This window comes from Sciurus vulgaris (genome assembly GCF_902686455.1).
Source record: "Sciurus vulgaris genome assembly, chromosome: 7".
NCBI lineage: Eukaryota > Metazoa > Chordata > Mammalia > Rodentia > Sciuridae > Sciurus > Sciurus vulgaris.
This window is the reverse complement of record NC_136467.1, coordinates 21,327,034-21,347,811: the sequence shown is the minus strand read 5'-3', so window position 1 is coordinate 21,347,811 and position 20,778 is coordinate 21,327,034. Positions and strand designations below refer to the sequence as shown.

The following is a 20,778-nucleotide window of genomic DNA, read 5'->3' as shown; positions in this document are numbered from 1 at the left end:
GATGGCTACTCCCCCATCTTTCCTGCACCCCAACTGTAGTAGTGAGGATTATGCTTATAACACGGGGTGGACTTTGACTTCTCACTTTAATACTTTGCTAAGCATCTGAATTCCTGAGATTGGTTCCCAGTTTGCTCACCTTGTAGAAGGGGTGGGGAAGGGAGAGAATATAAGTGGCAGCTGGGAACAGCAGGTGACAAACTTTATGACCATAAAGAGGTCTTGTTAGCTTGGATTGTGTAAATTTGTCTGTTTCTTTCTAAAAAAGTGTAGGGCATATGTTACATGAATAATTCATTACTTAGACCCCCTGAGAGGTGGTAATTGTGGGCAATAGCTGGACTTTTGTGTTGTAATTGCTGCTATTAGTCTTAAGGCTTAGGTCAGCTACCAGAGGTGAGTAACCTTGCCTGGGTCTTAGGGCCATTTTATTGGCAAAGAGTTTAGAAGTTCTGATTCTGTTAGTGTGTTTCCTCCTTCAAACCTTAGTACCTGAATATTTCTTAATTCTTATTGTAGCAGTTAAGTTGACAGTAAAAGAAATTTACTGGCTTATGTCTGTCAAAGGCTTGATTTGAGTTAGAGGCGTTTTGTTTATGAAGGGCAGTTTCTCCATGTGTTTATTTTTGTGTTAGACACCTTTATAAAAATTCATGTGATTTCACTTGTAGGAAATTGTCATACATGAATGTGTTTTCCCCCAACTCCTGTCTCTAGAAAAAACAAATCCTTTGTATATTTTCATAAGAGCTGCCTCGTATGTTGAGTTTATGCTACATTGATTCATGACCAGGAAAAGTGGAATTATGGGGAAGGCATAATTACACCTCTAGATTCCAATACCTACCTTCTCCCAACTTTGAAAGCACTAATGCCAATCTGAGGGAAAGACCATGGCTTACGCAAAAGCAACATGAAATGTTCAGAAGCCAAATGACGGTCTTCCCATATGCTAAGGTAGAATCCCCTTACTCTCAATCCCCTTAGTCCTGTCTTTGTATCAGTATTAGTGATCCCTTTCTAGAGAGTACTAACCTTAGGGATTGTGAGGCTAACAGCTGTGGGGTGGGCCTTTCAGTGATGGCCTAAATGGAGTGATAGATAATTCATGTTCCCAGATGAAGGCAGATCTTCTGTATAACTTGCAGGCAGCAGTTTGTGAAGATAAATTGAAAGGGATATGCTAGTTGATATTTTTTGAATTTTAGAGAAATCTAGTGATTTTGTGGTTTTGCAGTTTTCACTCATATATGAATGTGGACACATGATTGGGGATTTAGTCCCAAGATGTGTGATGTCAGGATTTTGGTTTTCCAACATTGGCAGGTTAGCAAATTGCACTTGGTACTCTTTTCACATCCCCCTAGAAGGGCAATGCTGGGAGTCTTGGGGGACCCAGGAGGCAGAAGCATTCTGTTCCCCAAAGCTGACACAGCTCATTAAGGATCAGGAAATCCCACCTGGAGGGAACCATCTATACTCTAGAGTGGCACCTAAGAGGAGGAACCTCTCACCAGGAGAGGATGACCTTGTGGAAAGATGGGACTGTGCGCAAGCAGGTCCAAATGCTCTAACCAAGAGAGAAAGGTGAGCACAGGTGGCCATGGGCCCTGGGGTGACCGGCTTGAGAGTTGAAGCGCCCAGTTGACTGGAGACAAAAAGCTGGTCCACCATGGAACCTCACTGAAGTCTAGCCTGTGGGTTAGTTTTATTGCCACTCTAGTTTTAATTTTCTCCTTGACACTATGTCATAAAGGAAGTGTCTCATGACTTTAACCACCTTCTTTTGGGGGGGGGTACCAGGGATTGAACCCAGGGGTGCTTAACCACTGAGCCACATCCCAAGCCCTTTTTATTTTTATGTTTTGAGACAGGGTCTTAATGAGTTGTTCAGGGCCTCACTAAGGCTGCTAAGGCTGGTTTTGAACTTTGTGATCCTCCTTCCTCAGCCTCCAGAGCCACTGGGATAACAGGCATGCCCCTGCTCCAGGCATTTAACCACTATTAACGTACTCCCCTACTAGAGCCATTTGCATTGCGCATGCTCTGTTACTGAGGATTGAGTAATGGAGGGTTTTAGCTGGGTGGCATTTTGAGTGACTGTTGCCTTTATTAATTTATGTACTCGTGCTACTAAATGATTAATGATAACAGTAGTTCTCTAAGGATTTTGTTTCTATTTTTAATGGATAATTGCACATCTTTATGGGGTGCAGTGTGATGTTTTGGCACATTTATATGTTGCATAACTATCCAGTCAGGATGTTTAGGTTGTCCATCATCTCACTTATCATTTCTTTGTGATGAGAATATTCAGACTCTTCTCTTCTTGCGGTTTTGAATGTTATGATACAATATCTTTGAATATAAACCACCTCTGAGGTTTTTTTTTTTTTTTATGTTTTGTAAGAGGGAATGTGTCTGGGCTGTACCATTCTTTTGGTGAGTCTTTGGGGGAAGATGCTTTCCAAAGTGACAGCATGGACAGAAGCCACTCAATACTGAATTTCTTCTTGGCATTTACCTCCTAAGGGATGACTCTAATTTTTTAAAATTACAACTTGTATTGCTTAATATGAATTATCTAATTTTATAACAGGTGTATCTTGGGTGAGATACACCAAACTTCACACTTTAAGGCCTACTCATTTATTTGATATTTAATAAATCTTTCTGAAATCCCAGGAGCTGGTCTGAACATAGAGATGGAGAGGACAATGGGAGGCCCTCCTTCATCAACCTCTCAGACTAGCGGGTAGCTGCAGACCTTAAGCAAGGAAGGGTTTGTGTGTGTGTGTGTGTGTGTGTGTGTGTGTGTGTGTGTGTGTGTGTATGTGTGTGTTGGGTGCTTTACCATGGAATCACATCCCCAGCCCTTTTTATTTTTTTATTATGAGACAGTCTCATTAAGTTGCTTAGGGCCTTGCTAAGTTGCTGAAACTGGCCTTTGAACTTGTGATCCTCCTGCCTCAGCCTCCCATGCTGCCAGGATTACAGGTATGTGCCATTGCACCCAGTTAAGCAATGATGTTTTAAATGGCAAGTATGTAATTAAGCAAAAGAAGAGGAAACTATGAGAGTAATTTGTTCGATTAATTATGAAATCTCTTGGGGGAAATTACATATAAATTGAGATTTAAAAACTGAGTTGAAGATTAAGGAGGGAAGTGAGATTGTGTGCCTGTTTGTAATGTGGGCAGATTGAAGCTTTCTGGGCAATAGGAACTGCTTTGACACAGGCCAGGAGTTAAGGAGTTGGTACCCCAGGATTGTAGGTTTAAACTTTTTAAGTGTAATAATTCATGACTGGGTTGTTAAGCCTCTTCAAGTTTAATTACCTTTATCTAACTGGGAGAAAGAAGGTGAGATAATAGTTCAGTTGCATGAAGCAAATAGCGAGTGCTCTTTAGGAGCTCATGTTCATGTGCAGATCACATCTGCTTACATGTTTCACACCTTAAAAGGGAAGCCACTGTATTTTACTTCTCTCTGATTTTAGTGTTTTAGAAACAATTTGTGTAGAATTGAGGATTTGGAACATTTTTTGGTTGTGAAAGCAATTTCTGTTTATAACAGTGTTTGTTGAAATTTAAATTGTAGTTTGTTTATTGATTCTTTATCACTGCAGATTGGTTTGTTTAAATTATCTTTGTGTGTGTGACCCTGTTCTCTGAACCCAGGACCTTGCACATGCTACACAAGTGCTTTACCACAGGCTACATCCCCAGTCCCAGATTATCTTGAAAGTGCAGTAAATTGTGCGCTTGTTCTGCTTAGTAGACTTTCTACTCTATTTTCTTATGTTTATTTATGATCATGGATAATATGAAAAGAACATACTGGCATTGATTTCTTCATTTATAAAGGCGACTGTAGACCTGAGTGGGAAAATATCTAATATTGGTCTAAATATTATTCAGTTAGAGTGATTGAGATCTGTGAGGTTAGTTGCTGGAAGAAAATGCAGTATATAGGATAATTAATTGCATAATTGGTTGAAATCAATAAAGTAGTCATCACAATTACTCGTTATCTCAGAAACATCACAAACTCTCAAAGCATATTTACATATGACCTAATAACCTTTGGTTATTATCTTAATTTGTTTGTTATATTATTATTTAGATAATATCTGACCATGTTGTTATGATTCCTTATTTTCAAAACTTATAAAGTGGAGTTCTGATCGTCCTTAACTGTCTTGGTGATGTGGCCTGATTTTGAAAGGCTGCGTGGATTTATTTCTCCTCCTGGTTAACTTTATTTAGCCAGAACTGGGGGATGAAGTAGGCAAGTTAATCTCACTTCACCTTCAGAACAGGTCAGAATTCCTCCAGAGGAAACATCACTATGGCCATGTAGGGTTAGATAAATATGCTGTGCAAAAATAAGCCAAGATTGTGTCAGTGAAACCCCAGGATGCATCTGTCCTAGCACCAATTTAGCTATGGAAGACTTTCTGGTGGAATCTTCCAACTCTCTGCTTCTTGCCAGAGTTCTATCTGTTAGAGTCTGAAGAAATAATTTTAGTTATCTAGCTACAGACTCTTTCATTATAAAACTTTATAAACAGAATGTATGTGATATCCATTATAAAGTATTTACAATTACATCTCTGTGGGTTATATTATTTGAGAAATGTCCAGGTAAAGACAAAATTAGGATTAGAACATCGATTATTAAGCAAAAAGCAAATAAACAAATGAATGATTGCAGAGTTTGGGAGGCTTGGCCCTACCAATGAAAATTTTTATTTATTTGTGGAGTTTGTTTTGACCTGGGTAGTGGGTTTTGTTTGCAGAAAGACCATTGAGGAAATCTCTTTTAACTTTTGTAGCTGTCTTTTGGAGGGCAGTTCTGAAAGTTTGCATTTTGTGCTATTATTGATGGAGTTTTAGTTAGAGAGAAATATTGGTCTTCTTTTTCTTAACCCTTAGCTGTTCTTAACCTTCTACATTATACTTATATTATTTGAAGTTCCTTTTCAAGTGAGTTCTTAATACATTTATCCTGCCCTGTTTTTAGACATTTCTAACACCCAACTGTTTGAGTGTCTGGGTCTGGCTGTGGTGCACATGACTGACTTATATTAAATGCTCGGAAGAACATGGCTTTGTCCTTCTAGATGGATTACACTCTCATACATATCAGTAACCAGTTAGTGCTATTTAACCTTCAGAAGGGCTTGCAGGTGACAGAGGTAAGCATTGGTAGGGCCAAGTCTCCCAGCTCTGAAATAAGAATAAAACTGTCATGAAACTTTATTTCACCATTTGACACTACATCAGGGTCCTGTGCTGACATCTGGGCTTTAAAGCAGTCCGTCATTGCACAGTGATCTATGGAGGAGAGTGAGCATTTGAGTCTAAGTTTCTCATGAAAACTTTAGACAGGCCTTTACTGTACAGCCTTCTATATGATTTTAGGTTTGGATTAAATTTTTTTAAGCAAAGCATTGAACAAAATGATCAATTCATTCCCTTCGATTCTTTGGGTTCTCCTGGCACTCCAGTGGCTGATTACCAGTCAGTCCAGAAGAACTCATGCATTTGCACATTTTCCTATGTATTGCCCACTATTCTATTCTACTTTACATTAGTCTCTTTTTTTTTAAAGTACATTTATATATTTATTTATTTTAGTTGTAGTTGTACATAATACCGTTACTTTATTTTTATATGGTGCTGAGGATTGAACCCAGGGCCTCATGCCTGCTAGGTGAGCACACTACCACTGAGCCACAACCCCAGCCTATACATTAGTCTCTTGCCACAGACTGCAAAGGATACACAAGAAATAGTAAGATGATTTTTTTGTTTTGTTTTGTTTTTAGGAGTTCTTCGTATATCTGACCAAATAAATATGCCACCAAATGTTAAATAAAACAAAATGATGTATCCTGATTTCCTTTACTTTGATCATTTTCTGGCTGTTGATTTTCTTACTAACTGTTGATGATGTGCATGTGTGGAAAGGGTTTTCCACAGATTGAAAGTTGCACTCTAGTCTGGACCTGTGATCACTGGTACTGCTCTTCAGGAGAGCCTCACAGAAGAATGTATCATCACGGCTGGGCCAGTTCCACAGTGCTGTTTTATTCCATTCATCATTGTTACGGGGCTGAAAACACATCACCTGATCTGATGTAAGGAGGCAAATATGCTTCCTGCTTATAGTATCCAAACTTCTCATGCTGGAGAATGCTTTTGTGAGGGTTATAAAACCCTTTATGCATGTTAATGCACTTCAGTCTCTCTGCTTTCTCTTGAATATGAAAGTAAGCAAGCATTTGGGGCCAGCAGCATCAGAATGTGTGGGTTGAAGCTGCCTCGTGATTTTAGGTGTGGTCCTCTGAACACCATGGTTAGGAACTGCTACAGGAAATCTGAGACCAGGTTCTCCTTGGCAATAGAGAGCAAATGTATCACTGAGTTTCTTGAGAAAAATGACAATCATAAAAATGTACAAAGTAGCAAACATTGTCTTGTAACCTTTTAATGTGTGTGCGTGTGTGTGTGTGTGTGTGTGTGTGTATGTGTGTGTGTGTGTGTGTATCTTTTGACATGTGTTAAAATGCATTTCAGGACACAACCATGTTGTCCAGGGGATTAAACCAAAGAACTTTTTTGTGTGAGTGGTCCTGGGGCTCCACCCAGAGCTGTGAACATGCTAGACTAGTGTTCTATGACTGATATGCATCCCCAGTCCCCAAAGAACCTTTCAACAGAACTTCTTCTTTTCATTCATTTTTACCCCCACCAAGAATTTGAGCATCCCAAACTAAGATAATGATGAGATTGCCATTTTCCATGCATAACTTGAGAACCTGGAGTTAGTATACGGTTAGGACTTCAGGCTTAGAGTTGCAGCATGTGCATTTTTAGGGGGACACAAACATTCAGACAAGTAGCAGAGGGTTATGAAAGAACACTTAAAGTGAGAAGAGCAGTAGAATTATGGTGTTTAAGTTTTCTCTTCTTTTGCTAATTCAGGGTATTTGCCTATTTCTCTGCTGGGTTGCTTTTTAACATCCCCAGTTATGCCTGTGGAATCTAGCACCATACCTTCATGGCCTCTCAGGTGTCTGCTTTGCTGTTTCTGTTTATTGATTGTTAGTGGCTGTCACACCAAAGTTTGTCACAATGAGGCTGCTTCCATTTAATTCGGGAAAATGAATATATGTAGTTGTAATGACAGGTTTATATTGGGAGAGTAGGAAAAAGATGGATTACATCCTCTGCATTTTAAATTTTAAATTAGTGACACTTGCTGAGTGTGCTGTTGTGCACCTGTCATTCCAGCAATTTGGGAGACTGAGGCAAGAGGATTGTAAGTTTGAGACCAGCCTGGGCAACTTGGCAAGACCGTGTCTCAAAAAGACAAAATAAAACAAAGCAAAGCAAAAAATGACTCCGGGATTGTAACTCAGTGGTAGAGCACCTGCCTAGCATGCGTGAATTCTGGGTATAATACTCAAAAGAAGAAAAAACAAAAACAAAAACTTTTTTTTTTTAAACATTTATCTAAGTATAACATTTTGTAACTCATCTTATTACAAGAAGAAACCCCCTTTTTTATAGAAACTCTTTGAAACTCAGAAGTATAAAGAACACAAAAATTATCTGTAATCCTGTTAGAGATTATGCTATTCTGATTTTTGTCTTTTTCATAGTCTTTTAATGTGTATGTTCAGTTATACACAAATATATAATTTAAATATTTATTTGAAAAACTTATAATGTATAATTGTGTACTTTTTTAAACTTAAATTTATACTACCATTAATGTATTATTACAATTTGTACATTTTTACTTTAAATGTGCTTAATATGTTTATTCGTTAATTTTCTTATTTTGACAATAGTTTTATAGATTTAGATATAAATTGCCCAGTGTTTCCCTAAAGTCTGAATCAGATTCTATTATTTATAATAATTCTCATTTTATTCATATTCCACTCAAATTTATTAAAATGAATAGGCTATTTTCCTATTTAATTGGAGCTAGTATTATTTTACTGGCTTTTCTTTTTTAATGAAGGCAAACATTTGAAATGCTCTTTGCAATTTTAGAATAAAAATTATAAGATTGAAAGAGTGAAAACTATTAGTAAGTTTGTCAAAATGTGAAAAACATTTAAAATTTTAAACATTATTTTAAACATTTAAAATTATATAAAGTTTGTCAAAATGTGAAAAACATTTAAAATTATATAACATCCTAATGACCTGTGTAAAACTTCATATTTTCAGGGAAATTTTACCCATATGTAAAGGGAAGAAGAAATCTGATTGGCTACTCACCAAACTTCAAAGATTTAACAGTTTTATAGTTTAACAGAGTAACATCTAAATGGCTGATACATGAAATTTAGTTTATAATATGTTAAGTTTTTAAACAGTGAGGAATCAAAGTATTACAGATTAGGGACTAAATTATTTTCAACGTGAGAATTTTGGAAACACTTGAAATTGTTATTCAAGGTAAAATCAATTATTTTTCTTGAAAGCAACTCATCTGCAAATATAATAAAAAAAAAAAGCTGTATACAAAAATCCCTAGTAACGTTGACACTACGGTCTCACGTTTGCATTCTCTCTTTGCTTTCTTCTCCGTAGGACATCCAGGCGGAAATTGATGCCCATAATGACATATTCAAAAGCATTGATGGGAACAGGCAGAAGATGGTGAAAGCTCTGGGAAATTCTGAGGAGGCTACTATGCTTCAACATCGACTGGATGATATGAACCAAAGATGGAATGACTTGAAAGCAAAATCTGCTAGCATCAGGTCAGAATAGTTGATACTGAAATAAAAATAATGAGTGGGGCAGATTTTTGTATATTAGAAACAGAAAGGGCCTTCCACCACCCATGCTACTTTCTAGAAATAGTTTAAGATTAAATGCAAAGATTGTTTTCTTTATTATAGTTTTAACTCCATTTATTTTCAGTGCCCTTGGTCAGTTGTTCTTCACTATTCACAAATGTGCATATCATATTTTAAACCTCATGACACCAATAACAAGATTGTTACCAGTATCTGTTAATTACCATTTGGATTTACGCTTTACCAAGTACTAGGTGAGGATGTTTTTGTTTTTGTGGTACTGAGGATTGAACCCAGGGTGCTCTACCGCTGAGCTAAGTCCCAGCCCTTTTAATTTTATTTTGGGGCAGGGTCTCGCTAATTTACCCAGGCTGGTCTTGATCATGGAATCCTCCTATCTTAGCCTCCTGAGGAGCTGGGATTACAGGTGTGCACCATCTGTAAGGATCTTTACAATCATTACTTCATTGGGTACAGTTGTACACCCAATAGCAAAGTTTTCCACCAAGGACGAAATATATATATGATGGCCAATCCCCCAAATTAGATTGGCCATTTCTGTTTCCATTCGTCCACTCTGATGTTTCCACAATGATAGAATCGCCTAACAGCACGTGTCTCAGAATGTGTGACTGTCCTTAAGTGATGCATGACTGTGCTGGACAAATCCTAGTAAAGTGATGATAAAAATCCTTTCTTATGTGAGGAAATGAGATTTAATGACCATGAGGAGCTTGCCATTTTGTTGATATTAATGGTATTAAGCAAATTTTGCATCATCATGTTGTTGCATCTGATTTGAAGCTGCATTTATATAGATTAAATACTTCATATAGACACTAAAATGGAAAACTGATGATTCATGTCTGCATTTGGAGTGAATAAAATTAAATAAGTGTGAGCCTTAGGATCAGAATTCTGACCAGGAAGAAGCCTTGAAAAATCACTTGGAGTGACAGGAGGAGTGTTTTGGGGGATAAAGAATATTTATTTTGAGGTCATATTTACTAGATGATAGATAGTTCCTAACTGGGTATAAGTTTAGGGGATACTGGCTGAAGAGCATGTTATTGAGCAAAAGTTCCAAAGAGGAATATTTGCAGGAATTTCTAGATCACTTTCTTTTGTTATATCTGCAGCCTTTAAACAAATTCTCTTGAACTTGACTTTTTTCCCCCCTGGTACTAAGGAGTGCTCTATCACTGAGCTACATTCCCAACCCTTTTGCTTTTTTTATTTTGAGACAGGGTCTCTAAGTTGCTGAGACAGGCCTCAAACTTGTGATCCTCCTGCCTCAGTCTCCTGAATAGCTGGGATTACAGGCGTGTGCCATCACACCAGGCTTGAACTGGACTCTTTGACTTTACTTTTTATTCTCTGATCTTGGGCAAATTTATCCCTTTAAACCTTACAAAATTAAGATATAAATATTTAACCCACAATATTGTTGCAAAGACTGAATGAGAAGATTTGATTATTTCTTAATCTACTTAGGGCCTAGTCAATGTAGGATCTATCTTATGTTTTCATACACAAGGTTGGGTCAGTGGGTCTGCTTCAGCTGGTTTTAGAATATCATGTAATGACTTCATAGAGAACAAAAATCCTCAATGATTACATATTGTGAATGATTTTCTTACAAATTTTATTCTCATAAGATGTTCCAAAAGGTTTTTGTTCTTCTGGGGCTTGTTGTGGAGACTTTGCATTTCCTCTTGTACTGAAAGAAAGGGATCATGGTATGGACTCTTGTCTGAAGGTCCCTCTGAAAATTATCAGCATCATCCAACTATTTTTTTTAATAAGGGGGAAATTAGAGAATGCTATCATTGAGAAACTGAACTTGAATAAGACTTGAATTTTCAACTGACTAGATCCATTTTGTTGTAACTTTCTGTGCCTTATAAAAACATAAAATATTTAAAATGAGGATTCATTGAGGTTCTAGCAAAATCAACATCTACACTGACAAGCTGAAAGCCATGGGTAGACTCTGGTGAAGACTGTACACAGTGCTGGAATTTTGAGAGTTCAAAGGATGAATTCTTTAGTGAGAAGGATTGAACGGCAGCCTACATCATAAACGGTCATTCCCAGTGGAAAGTTATGGTTCAGGAAATTGTGGGTCTTTCTTGGCAGCTCTTGCCTAAGGCTATCGAATCACATGGTTTCTAATCTGAAAAGAAGAGCTCATAAACTACAGTTGGAATATTAACTAATAAGTAAAGCAGTTATTTTAGAAGATGGAGAATATTGTATGCTTGTTTGGTAGACTTCTGCATCAACACAGATCAGACGTTCCCATAAAATATGGTAATGAATCAATGCAATAATGAATTAAAACGATATTTAGCCTGATAACCCACTTCAGGAGATTCAGGCACTTATTTAAGCATTTAATAAAAACTTAATTCTATGTTTAAGGCACCATTTTAATCATAAATAAAATGAAGTCCTGTCCCTAGGGACTCTCTCATCTGTTTGGTGAAGGTAAAGCCCAAAGGGGAGAGTGTCATCTTACTTCTCACTTCAGATGACAATCAGAGGCTTCATAAGAGGTGATTCCCAATGACTTAGTCATTCTCGGGACAGACAGAGTAAGGACTGGTGAAGGGCAACTGAACAGATGATTTGAAAAAACAATGCTTCCATAAAAACTAAGAAGTGTAGTCTGGTTGAGAAGAGAATTTGCTGCTGGTCTGGTCGGGGAGAGACTGTGGCTAGAGAAACGGTGGAGAGAGAGGTGACAGACCAATCACGGAACCCCTGGGTATACCAGGCTCCATTCCACTGGTGATGGAATTGGAGCCATTTAGGAAACAGTTTGTTTCAAGCTTTGGAAAGATCCCTCTCACACAACTATTGAGCATGTATTGAATAAACCTGGTTCTGAAGGTGGGTGTGGTGTGGTGGGAGACCTGCTAATGACCCTTTTAGCATCTTGGGAAGTGAAGAAATTCTTCCTTCTTCTTCCTCCTCCTCCTCCTCCTCCCCTTCCCCCTCTCCCCTCTTCCTGTCCCCTTCCTTCTCCTCCTCTTCCTCCTCTCTTCTTCACTGGGATTGAAGCCAGGGGTGCTTTACTACTGAGCTACATCCCCAGCCCCCACCCTTTTATTTTTTTACTATTTTTGAAACAGTTTCACCAAGTTGCTGAGACTGACCTCAAACTCAAGATCCTGCTGCCTCAGTCTCCCAAGTCAGGTTATCTTCTTTTCAAAGGAGACATGTTGGCAAAGAAAAAAAATGGGATAGTGGGGTCAAGGAATCCAGATAGAAGTGGCAGGTAACTATTGTGAGTTAATTATCCAAAAGGGTGAAACACTAAAAGAGGGCAAAACAAAGAAACCCTGATACGTGAGGAATGGGTGAAGAAAGGGAAGGCAGAGAGGAAGCCAAGTGCCTGTCCTGGAAGAGGGTGTGGCAGGAGACAGGGCTGTCACAGGCCCCGGAGGAGGGGATCTCAGAGAAGGGCAGAGGTCACAGGGTCAGCTGCTTAAAGAAGTAGAGTAGATCAGAGCTGCAGAGTCCAGGAGCAATTTGCCAGGGCAGTTTTTAAATTGAGGTAGAAACCTGATTGCAGAAGGTTGAAGACATAGAACCGGAAGCAGTGAAGTAGAGAGAGAGAGAACTGAGGAGAGAAAAACAATTGTGGTTACCTTATCATTAAACATCCAGCGTGTAACAGCTGGGGGCCATCATCTGTGTCTATATTGACCTGCCTGGGCTTTCACAAGGATTAGATATGTTTAGCTAACAAAGTGAATAATTTATTCTTCATTTTTACCTAAAAAATGGAAAAGTTAATTACATGAACATATTCATGATTATTTTGATATTTATAAGGGAAAAGATGGCTTGTTATTTCTCAGCATATAGACAGCACAGCTCAGAAAGAAGTGGCACAGGATAGTGTCTGATGGTGTTCTGCTCTGGAGCTAGCCTGACTGTGCCTTCCAAACACTGGCTTTGCCCTTGAGCAATTGTGCCATCCTGGGCAGCTTATGAACCCGTATGTGCCTCAGTTTCCTCATATATGAATCAGGAGTAACTGCCTTGTAGGACTTCCCTGTGTATTTCCTTTAATCAGCCTCTCTCAAGTGCCTGCAGCAGGAGCACATGGTAAGTGCCCCCTAATTGTTAGCTATTACTATTCTCATTGATCACCACTTCACTCTGCTCTAGTTAATTCAAAAGACATAGAATTCTCCCTACCATCTTTTTTATCTTAGTTACTAATGTTAGGAATTATCAAGGAGGTGCACACTAAGTAACTTCCCTCTCTCCTGGTTGGATTCCAAACAAACACAAAAGAATAGTGTGCCCCAGTGAGAACCCTAATATAGGGACATGACGGGCAGAGGCAGGTTGGAGAGTATCTCAGGGTGAGAGCTGAGCAGAGCTGTTGCTGATGCAGAATCCTCAGCAGTCACAGCCAAGGTAGCTTCCCAAGTGTAACACCCCACAAGGAAGAGTAGAAAAGAAGTCTGCAGACCTGTTCTCAGGAGGAAAGGACAGGGTGAGCCGAGCACATCTGTTCATTCTTCCTGCATTTGCAGAGCATATTTTTCACTACCTCCAGCAGGACTGAGTGAGTAAAGAGGTGGAGAAGAGGCCAGAGTGTGTTTAGTGAGAAAAATCCCTTCCCACAGAGGGGGGAAAGTTCTCACTAGCAAATATGTGCAGGCAGCCTCGCCCTGGCCTGCTGCCCCCTCATCCTGTGGTCAGGGTGTCATGGATGCCTAGGGAGCTCCCGTTTAGCTCTGCTCCTCTGCTATTTCCTTTGGGTCCTTAAAGCCAAACCTGTTTCATACACCGGGTTCTACTATGGCCAGATTCTCCTGTCACTAATCTTTCTGTAAACTTGTCCATCACTTTCCCCTGTAATTAATTGAAAGTTGCCATTTTTCTTGATTATCTGCTTTAGTTGGAAACACTCCTTACTAGTGGTTCATTTCCCCATTTTCCTCACCTAAAAGCCAATGGGAACATCCTAAGTACTTAACTGCTGTGGACATCAGACCCCAGAATGCATGCCATGAACCGGGCCTGGCAGGTTCTCATCCCTTCACACAGGGATGAGAGGAAAGTGGGAAGCTTGCGGCTGCTGCCTCTTGGCCTCTCAGCAGCCTCTTAGTGGGTGCATCTGCTTTTCCACACTTTCATCATCTTCCTCCTGCTCCCTCCTCATGGATAGGGAGGGCATTCGTGTACACGGCTTCTTGCTTCAAATATCCTACTTACCTTTTTTACTCTCTATCCTTTTGCCACCTGTGATTCCTAGTAATGTCCATACGGATTACTTTTGTGTATTAATTTCCAAGCTTCTCTTTATCTTCAGAAGCCTTCATCCCTCCCTATTCTGTTAGAACTGGCCATCTTGAGACTCAGCTACCATCCCCGTGTCATCTTGGCATCCTTGAAACAGTTTCCAGGAGACCAAGGGCAGGCTGTTCTCCAGAGCACACATTTTTTTTTTTTTATTTCACTATTTCCACCTGCAAGTGGATTGGTTGTCCTATTACAGAAGAGACCTCTACTGTATCAAAACAGAATTGTTTACACTAACATCAGTGAAGCACTCTCCTTCACATTAAAACGATGGGCCCTCTCCAGAGAGGCACCCTTCTCCATTAGCTTATTCAATACCAGGACCATTTATCTACTATTATCTACCCTTATAATTTTATCCAGTGTGTGTATGTGTGTGTGTGTGTGTGTGTGTGTGTGTGTGTGCATAATTAATTTACCATATTCCATTTACCTATAAATTATTTAAAATTGTGCATCTTCCAATATTTTCAACTATGGAATTCTTAGCTTTCTTTTTTACTTTTCCCTTCTTCCTGAACCTGCCCATCTTTGTGTGTGTGTGTTTTGTTGTTTTTGTGGTGCCCAGGATGGAACCCAGGGCCTCTCCCTTGCTAGGCCAGGACTCTATCACAGAGCTCCACCCCCCAGCCCCGCCCACCTTTCGTCTAATCTCTCCTAGCTTGAACTTTCCTCATTTCAAACTCCACCAACGCCTTCTGCCAGCTTGGAGTTCACTCTAAGACATTTTAGTGAAGTCAGGACCTTGAATACCTAGTCCTGCTTGAAATTCTATTTTACCCATCTCTGACACCAGATGATGCCCAGACCCTTTCTGTCCCCTGCTCTTTATCTTGGGCTGCTTAGTGTTGCCCTAGAAAGTAAGAAATCTTAGCATTTTTTCCTGCTCTAACTTGACAATCTCTACTTATAGTTGGTATTGAGATTCGGAATGATTTTTTAATCATATTCAACACCTTGCCTATTTTAAAAAATCTGTTCCTCTTTAGCTCCAATGTTCCTGTCTACAGGTAGTGTTGCTTCATTCTTTTCTGAGGATGAGGCCATCCGACGGATGCCCCTGCTGCTCCTTGGTGTGTGTGACACTCACAGGTTCTGTATTTCAAATTATGTTTCATTGTGTTGAGGCAGATGTTGTCATGGCGGGGGCATTTGCTCTAATTTATTACCATTTTTAGGAAAGAGAATATCTGCTAATATTTATTGAATATTTACATGTGAGATCGATTCTAAGTGCTTGACGATGTGGTCAATGTAATGGCATGTGGCTTACTATCTAAAATATGACTTTTTCATTTCTTTGGATGATTGCAACCGAACTTATTAAATACTGAAATCCAGTGTGCCAAATATTTTTTAGCAATCTAAAAACAATACATGCAATTATATATTTCACTTACATTAGTGTAAGAGGAGATACATAAAGGTTTGTAACTTCAGCTAGAAGATAGGCTCTTAGGGACTTTGATGGTATTTTATACCCACTGGAAAAATGTGAATTGGAAATACACTAATAAACTCAGGACAAGGAATGACATGGTTTGAGTTTTATGTTAAATTTATTTAATGTCAGATTATGTTAATTAAATATCCACTTATCAGCTTAATGATGTTTAATGTAGATCCTTATTAACATAGGATTTCAAAGGCCAGTGAAGTTGTCAAATCTAATGAAAACAGAGTTCAAAGATAAAATTCTATCTTCCCTTTCTTTTATGAGCCTCTTAAAAATGCAGGGCATCTTTTTAAAAGCCCTTAAAGAGATTAACCTTTAACATCATCATTTACATCTAATGCTATCACGTTTTTCAACGTCATCGTCACCACTTTGGGCCTTAGAGAATTGATTTTGTTAACCATGTTATAAAATCACTAGAATTCCCTTTTCCCAGTTGTAATAGAGGGAGAGTCCACCGCTCTCTTTTTCTCTGGCGCAGTACTTTACAGTAGAATTTTCTGTGAGGACTGAAATGCTCTGTATCTACCGTGGTCAGCGCAGTATCCACGAGTCACACTTGAAACACTGAGCACTTTAAATGTGCCGAGTGCAGCCGGTGAACCGAATTTCAAATTTTATTAATTTTACTTAGCCTAAGTTGAAATGGTCACATGCTGCTGACAGACATCATATCAGGAGACAGCTTTGTCTTCTTTTCAGCCCACACTGAATTCCTAAGACTTGCCTTTTTTCCCCCCGGTAGGTCTTAATTCCCTTCTGGGAACAGGAATAATCCTCTTTTAATGTTACCTATTTTTCTTGAATTAATTAAGGTATTTTCTTATACTACTATCTAATTTATAATATGTGAGGTTTACCCCAAACCAAAAAGAAATTAAATCTGTAGGAAAGCGTCGGGTTTAATTCTGTGCAGTCCTTACACAATAGGAAATACTATGTCTTTGTCTCCTGTTAACATGGGTTGTTATATTCTTGGGTCAACCTACTTTCCAGATGTATCTCTACTTGTTTACAGATATATCAGCAGTTTATCTCTGCCCTCTTAAGTGTTGCCTATGACAAGAGCCACGTGCAAAAGGGCTTGGACTTTGTATGCCAAATTCTCACACCACTTCCTAAGGAAGTTCCTCCTTTTCTGATCCACAGTTCCTCCTGAAGCTGTTACCAGGTTTCCTACTTTGGAGTATGTTTGTTCACTGGGCTCTCTCCTGTCTTCACCCCAGACCTTTGACAGCCTGGCTTTCTGGTTCGGAAACATGCCTGATAGCAGAGTGGGCACTCCATAAATATATGTACTGAATGCATGAAAAACTATTTTCTTTTAACAAATGCCCTTCCCCACTCACTCCCTTATGGCTCACACTATTTCTTTTTGTGTCTGTCTACTGGAGAAGGAGGAAAAATTACTTCTTTGAAGATACAGTTTCTTTGAAAAGTGGCATCTTTTGAGATTTAAAACAGATATTATTATAATTCCCTTTGTAGATCTGTTTCTACTCTATGTAAATGTGTGAAGTGCTATTTTTATGGAAAATTATCTTCTAACAAGATTTTGCATCATTTTTTAATAACTATTCACTTAAATGTAGTTTAATGGATACATGTATATAAATATCCATTGCTTTGGGTACACCCAGTACCCAAAGGATAAACTGCAGCAGGGAAGTTAAGAAAAGTCAGTTATTTAAAAATGTGAGTTCCCCCAGATAGGTGTGAGATAAATCAATGTTTTAAATAAGTATTCTGAAAACATGATTGATGACTTGTTATCTGTAGTCTTGGGAGGTTTGCATTTTAAAATGTTTATAGTAACATTCAGAAAGTACAGCTAAACCCAACATAAATTTAAGGTTTCTTCTTACAAAGCATTCGACCCACTGCCCATGAAAAGGCTTTCATCTCTGAAGATGAAAGAATTAAAATGCCACCGGAACACCGAAGTCTCCTGCGGAAGCACACATTTATTTGGGCATATGGTTGTAATCCACTAAACACGAAGGCAGACTCTATCGGAAAATAGCCACGACAGATTTGCCAGGCGAAGATTCTTCCAGATGAGTTTGCTTTTTACTATGGGAAGGTAAAGATGCAGAGAAGCACATACACCAATGTTTTCTTCTTTATTTCAAGGCCACTTCAGCATCTCTTTTAAAATGTATTGCCTTCATATTTATAGATGGCGCTTCAGGTGCTGAATGCCGTAAGGTTCGATGATCAATTCCATTATTTCTGTGTAGTCAGAAGAGTTAATTGCATTGGAAAAGACATTTGTGCACTCTTCAGTGTATGTGTGAAACTGGATTTCAAAGGAATACAATGTGTGGCTTAGTTATTGATAATAAGTTAAACTAGAGATACTGAAGACACAAGATCAAATGTGAGTAACAGTTCAGGGTCTGGGAATAAGTGATTTTGTGCATAGCAACACTCAAGCACTTCTTGATCTGAGGATCTCTAATTTTTTAGCTCTCTTTTATTTTTGGGGAGACTGAGGTACCAGGGATTGAACTCAGAGGCACTCAACCACTGAGCCACATCCCCAGCTGTATTTTGTATTTTATTTAGAGACAGGGTCTCACTGAGTTGCTTAGCACCTCACTTTTGCTGAGGCTGGCTTTGAACTCATGATCCTCCTGCCTCATCCTCCCCCTAGCTGTTGTTTGCATTTAAAAATATAAGAAAGAAATTGCAGCATCTCAGCCATATGTTCTTGTTGCAAAATGGCTTAAAACTGCAGAGAGTTTTCAATTAACGTAATTGAAATTATTTAATCGTGCTCTGTGATAAGCGAAATTCTTGTTTACCAGGGCAAGGTAATTACATATTTGGCCTAAAATTGATCAATGGGAACACAGAAGAGCTGGAGCTCAAGCAGAATGGGGACCTAGTTTTGTCAAGTGTGGTCAGTAATGGCACTTGTGGAACAAATAGAAATGATAGTAAATACAAGAAAATAAAATAAATTTCTAGTCATACGATTTTTATTATAAAATGCTTTGAACTGCTTTCTGCTTTACAGAATTATTTCTTATGTTATAGCTGGCCTCTTTGAACAAGACATAGAACTTTAGAGTTTGAATAGTTTGCTTTCTATTTGCTAGCTGCCGGTGGCACTCTGAAGGGACTACAAGATAATTGGCCTTCTGTGTGTACTGTATTTGAGTGCCAGTTCATGGTATTTTAAAGGATATGCAGGCCTCTAATTTCTTCCTTTAGCTAAGCATATTGGTTGCTTGAGTACAGTTATTATTTTATCCATTAGAGATGGGCTAGATGTTCTAGAGGTGGTAGATTTCTATTCGTTCTTCTGAAAACATTATGAACTTTTTAGCAGAAACTTATATTGTCGACCATTTATTGCTGGGAACCTCACATCATGTGATCAGTGAGGGTATATTTGTTTGAATTGACTGTAGCTGAGCTGTTAGCTTTGAGACAGAGGCTCAAGAAGATCAGGTGTGCAAAAAGGAAATCATGGAGAAGTCTGCTAGACAGTAGTTTCTGTGCTGGTTGGTTGGTTCCATCTCATTCAGTAAAGGAGCAGATTTATGGAGGTGGGGATCATAATGCACATGTCAAGGTGTGGTTTGTGATATGAGAGGATATGAAGCATGGCCAGAAGAGGTTCCTTGTAGCTGGGATCGTCCCACGTGAGTGGGCTTGGAGGTCGTCAGTCTTTGTAAGCTGTTGTGCAGTCTGTCTGTAATCGGCCTTGCCCCTCTAACCTGAAAGATCATGGACGAACAAGGCCATGTGGGTCCACATACAAGGTTGTCCACCGGGCTACTGCAGGACTGAGGAAAGTCCCATTCCTTGAGTCTTTGGAGTTTTTTTCTGACTGATCCATATTTTCAAATCAGCTCACCTGTAGGTTTAAGGCTTGATACTTGGACTTTCTCCAGAGTCCTAAGAAGAGCAGGGAGGAATTTGTGATTTTACACTTTGATTCTGAAGGGCTTTTGCTCATGTTGGAACCTGAATCACATAATCTTATATCCCTGGTTATGAAGTTCTTAAAGAATCTGAGGGTGCATTTCTGTGCTAAAAACAGAAATTATTGAAACACAAATCTCACCTTTAAGAGTTTAAATTACTGTAATAATGCTTTTTGCTCAGTTCTCTTTATACAATGGTCATTTGTCAGTGGACATCAGTCAGACTTAAGTGAAATGGTATCCTGGCCAAGCAATGCCTTACTGCTTTGCAATAATTTGAGGTGAATGCTGATAATGTTCTGCTTGCGGTAATATATATGGTTGTAAGAGAAGTTAAGGCATTAGTGGTTTTCTTTCCCAAACATTAGTCTGTTTTTGCTTTTTTTTCCCTTTTGAATAGAAAAAGGTTACGGACCTATTATAAATACTCAGATGATACAAAAATATATATATATAAAAAAATGGGTGTTTACTTTGTTCTTAGTGGTAGCCACATTTGGTATGTACCTCTCTAAACATTTTATATGCGTATACTTATCTTCCTCCTTCTTTATATATAAATAAGATGAGAAAAAAAATTGGCCGTGTATATATACTATAAATATATGATATCTAAACTACTTGGTCTCTAATTTTTCATTAAGTCATGAACATCCTACCTGAAAGGCTCATATTCTTGCCTTTGTGGTATAAAGGTAAATGTCTTAAATTTTGGTAAAGATTAACAACCTATCCTTTAGAGACTATAGAAAATAAATATTTCTTACGGGAATTTTTTTTTTTCTACAAAGCTCTCTTTCCCTCCCTCTCTCTCCCTTGCTGTCTCTCTCTTCCTCTCCCTCCCTCTCCCTCTCTCTCTTTCTTTCTCCCTCTCCCCTTCTCTCTCCCCCTCCCTCTCCCTCCTCTCTCTCTTTTTCTCCCTCCCTCCCTCTCCTCTCTCTGTTTCTCTTTCTCTCTTTAAGTGAACACTTGTTGGTCATATAAGATTATTAGGCTAAAGGAAGGTTTATAATTTGTTGAGTGGAATTCAAACTGCTCAATGTGCTCAGCGTTCTCTCTCCACAGGGCCCATTTGGAGGCCAGTGCCGAGAAGTGGAACAGGTTGCTGGCGTCTTTAGAAGAACTGATCAAATGGCTGAATATGAAAGATGAAGAGCTTAAGAAACAGATGCCTCTTGGAGGGGATGTTCCAGCCTTACAGCTCCAGTATGACCATTGTAAAGTAA

The 20,778-nt window shown here is 38.8% G+C and overlaps 1 protein-coding gene across 9 annotated transcripts in view; it reads left to right on the top strand.

The window, feature by feature from the left end:
* The window catches only part of UTRN (utrophin), a gene marked incomplete at its 3' end in the record, with an annotated part of 506,460 nt that overhangs the window by 347,443 nt on the left and 138,239 nt on the right, over window positions 1-20,778 (top strand). For all 9 annotated transcript variants that reach the window (XM_079146787.1, XM_079146786.1, XM_079146788.1 and 6 more), the window contains 2 exons: window positions 8,619-8,791; window positions 20,618-20,774. In XM_079146787.1, the coding sequence (XP_079002913.1) occupies window positions 8,619-8,791; window positions 20,618-20,774 (330 nt within the window). The remainder of the gene's footprint in view (window positions 1-8,618; window positions 8,792-20,617; window positions 20,775-20,778) is intronic.